The sequence below is a fragment of the Onychostruthus taczanowskii genome, unplaced genomic scaffold (assembly GCF_017590055.1).
Source record: "Onychostruthus taczanowskii isolate IOZ18803 unplaced genomic scaffold, ASM1759005v1 scaffold563, whole genome shotgun sequence".
Lineage (NCBI taxonomy): Eukaryota > Metazoa > Chordata > Aves > Passeriformes > Passeridae > Onychostruthus > Onychostruthus taczanowskii.
The window spans coordinates 4,674-8,342 of record NW_024503269.1 but is presented as its reverse complement, the minus strand read 5'-3'; the positions used below and the strand labels follow the sequence as shown (position 1 = coordinate 8,342).

The window sequence follows — 3,669 nt, the reverse complement described above, 5'->3', positions numbered from 1 at the left end:
CCCAAATCCCCCAAAAATCCCAAAAAAATCCCAAAAAAATCCCAAAAATCTCCCAAAAATCCTAATAAAATTCAAAAATAATCCCAATAAAATCCCAATAAAATCCACCAAAAATGCCCCAAAAATCCCAATAAAATCCCCCAAAATCCCCCAAAAATCCCAATAAAATCCCCATAAAATCTCCCCAAAATGCCCCAAAAATCCCAAAAAAATCCCAATAAAATCCCCCAAAAATCCCAATAAAATCTCCCAATAAAATCTCCCAAAAATCCCAAAAAAATCCCAATAAAATCCCAATAAAATCTCCCCAAAATCTCCCAAAAATCCTAATAAAATTCAAAAATAATCCCAATAAAATCCCAATAAAATCTCCCAAAAATGCCCCAAAAATCCACCAGAAATCTTCCCAAAATTCCCCAAAATCCCAATAAAATCCAAATAAAATCCCAATAAAATCCCCCAAAAATCCTAATAAAATTCAAAAATAATCCCAATAAATCCCAATAAAATCCCCCAAAAATCCTAATAAAATTCAAAAATAATCCCAATAAATCCCAATAAAATCCCCCAAAAATCTTCCAAAAACTTTCCAAAAATCCCAATAAAATCTCCCAAAAATCCCAATAAAATCTCCCAATAAAATCTCCCAAAAATCCCAAAAAAATCCCAAAAAAATCCCAAAAATCTCCCAGAATTCCCTAAATCCCACCCAGAAATCCCTAAATCCCACCCAGAATTCCCAAAAATCCACCCCAAAATCCCCAAATTCACCCAGAATTCCCAAAAATTCCTGAAAATCCACGCAGAAATCCCAAAAATCCACCCAGAACTCCCCAATAATTCCCCAAAATCCACCCAAAATCCACCCAGAATTACCCCAAAAATCCCAAAATCCACCCAGAAATCCCCAAATCCACCCAGAAATCCCAAAAATCCACCCAAAACCCCCTAAATCACACCCAAAATTCCCAAAAATACACCCAGAATTCCCCAAAAATCCACCCAAAAACCCCTAAATCACACCCAATATTCCCAAAAATCCACCCCAAAATCCCCAAAAATCCCACCCAGAATTCCCAAAAATTCCCGAAAATCCACGCAGAATTCCCCAAAAATCCACCCAGAAATCCACCCAGAATTCCCAAAAATCCACCCAAAATCCACCCAGAATTCCCCTAAAAGTCCACTAAATCCACCCAGAAATCCACATTCCCAAAAATCCACCCCAAAAATCCCACCCAGAATTCCCAAAAATTCCCGAAAATCCACGCAGAATTCCCCAAAAATCCACCCAGAATTCCCCTAAAAGTCCACTAAATCCACCCAGAAATCCACACAAAATTCCCCTAAAATTTCCCTAAATCCACCCAAAATTCGCTAAATCCCACCCAGAATTCCCCAAAAATTCCCCTAAATTCATCCAAAATTCACCCAAAATTCCCCCAAAACTCCCCTAAATCCACCCAAAAATCCCAAAAATCCACCCAGAATTCCCCAAATCCACCCAAAGATCCCTAAAATCCCACTGGGAAACCCCTCAGAATTCCCTAAATCCACCCAAAATTCCCAAAATCCACCCAAAACCCCCCAAAATTCCCCAAAACCCACCCAAAATTTCCAAAAATCCCCCCCAAAATTCACTAAATTCCATCCAAAAATCCCCAAAAACTTGGGATTTTTGGATCCCAGATTTTTGGGGTTTTGAGATTTTGGGATCCCAGATTTTGGGTATTTTTGGGATTTTGGGAATTTTTGGATTTTGGGGATTTGGGATCCTGTTGGGATTTTTGGGATTTGGGATGCTCTATTTTAGGGATTTTGGGGATGTTGGGATTTGGGGATTTGGGATTTTGGGGATTTTTGGGACCCTGAATTTTGGGCATTTTCGGGATTTGGGATCTCAGATTTGGGGATTTGGGATTTTGGGAAATTTAGGGATTTTGGGGATTTGGGATCCCAGATTTGGGGGTTTTGGGGATTTGGGATTTTGGGGATTTTTGGGATTTGGGATCCCAGATTTGGGGATTTTCAGGGTTTTGGGGATTTTTGGATGTTGGGATTTTTGGGATTTGGGATCCTGGATTTTGGGGGGGATTTTTGGATGTTGGGATTTTTGGGATTTGGGATCCTGGATTTTGGGGGGGATTTTTGGATGTTGGGATTTGGGGATTTGGGATTTCGGGGATTTGGGATCCTGAATTTTGGGGATTTTTGCATGTTGGGATTTCGGGGATTTGGGATGCTGGATTTTGGGGATTTTGGGGATTTTGGGGATGTTGGGATTTGGGGATTTGGGATGCTGGATTTTGGGGATTTTGGGGATTTTGGGAATTTTTGGATGTTGGGATTTTTGGGATTTGGGATGCTGGATTTTGGGGATTTTTGGATGTTGGGATTTTGGGGATTTGGGATGCTGGATTTTGGGGATTTTGGGGATGTTGGGATTTGGGATGCTGGATTTTGGGGATTTTGGGGATTTCAGGGATTTGGGGATTTGGGACGCTGGATTTTGGTGGTTTTTGGGATTTTTGGGATTTGTTTTCGGGGCTCACCCTCGGCCGCCCGCGGCTGTTTCCCGATGTACTCCTCGATCTTCTGCATGATCTCAGCAAACTGCGGGAAAAACCCAAATTTGGCCATTTTGGGATTCATTGGGGACTCATTTGGGATTATTTGGGATTGATTTGGGGCTTTTTGGGGTTTATTTGGGATTATTTGGGGTTTATTTTGGTTTTTTTTTCTATCCTGAAAATGATTCAAATGCAATGCAGAGTGAATCTTAATTTAAAGAAATTATTCTAACTGTGGGTTGTGTGCTGGAAGAAAAAACTCTCTCAATCATCAAATTGTTGTGCTTGTATTTTGTAATATTGTATAAAAACATATACACTGCTTTTCTTGATTTTAATGTTCTGAGTAGTGTTAATTTTGTATACCAAGGTTCACCCCTTGGTATTGTAATCAGCCAAACAAGAGTTCTTTCAAATTGGAGACCTCATTTGGTCTTGGGGTTTTTTGGGGTTTATTTGGGTTTTTTGGGATTGATTTGGGTTTTTTTGGGGTTTATTTGGGGTTTTTTGGGATTTATTTGGGTTTTTTTGGGATTTATTTGGGGTTTTTTGGGATTTATTTGGGGTTTTTTGGGGTTTATTTGGGGTTTTTTGGGATTTATTTGGGGTTTATTTGGGTTTTTTGGGGATTGATTTGGGGTTTTTTTGGGGTTTATTTGGGGTTTTGGGGTTTTTTTGGGGATTTTTTTTAATTTATTTGGGGGATTTCAGGTGGATTTGGGATTTTTGGGGATGGATTTGGGGCTTTTTGGGGTTTATTTGGGGTTTTTTGGGATTTATTTGGGGCTTTTTGGGACTTATTTGGGATTTTTTGGGGTTTATTTGGGTTTTTTGGGATTGATTTGGGTTTTTTGGGATTTGGGGTTTTTTTGGGGTTTATTTGGGTTTTTTGGGATTTGGGGTTTTTTGGGGTTTATTTGGGTTTTTTGGGATTGATTTGGGTTTTTTTGGGGTTTATTTGGGGTTTTTTGGGACTTATTTGGGTTTTTTGGGATTTATTTGGGGTTTTTTGGGGGGTTTATTTGGGGTTTTTGGGGATTGATTTGGGGCTTTTTGGGGTTTATTTGGGGTTTTTTGGGGTTGATTTGGGTTTTTTGGG

General features: G+C 39.4%; 1 protein-coding gene across 1 annotated transcript in view; it reads right to left on the bottom strand.

Annotated features, from left to right (window-relative positions):
- Positions 1-3,669, bottom strand: part of LOC121342961 (U4/U6 small nuclear ribonucleoprotein Prp31-like) — a gene marked incomplete at its 3' end in the record, with an annotated part of 8,916 nt that overhangs the window by 3,825 nt on the left and 1,422 nt on the right. The window contains exon 3 of the mRNA XM_041417736.1: positions 2,553-2,613. Within this exon, the coding sequence (XP_041273670.1) occupies positions 2,553-2,613 (61 nt within the window). The remainder of the gene's footprint in view (positions 1-2,552; positions 2,614-3,669) is intronic.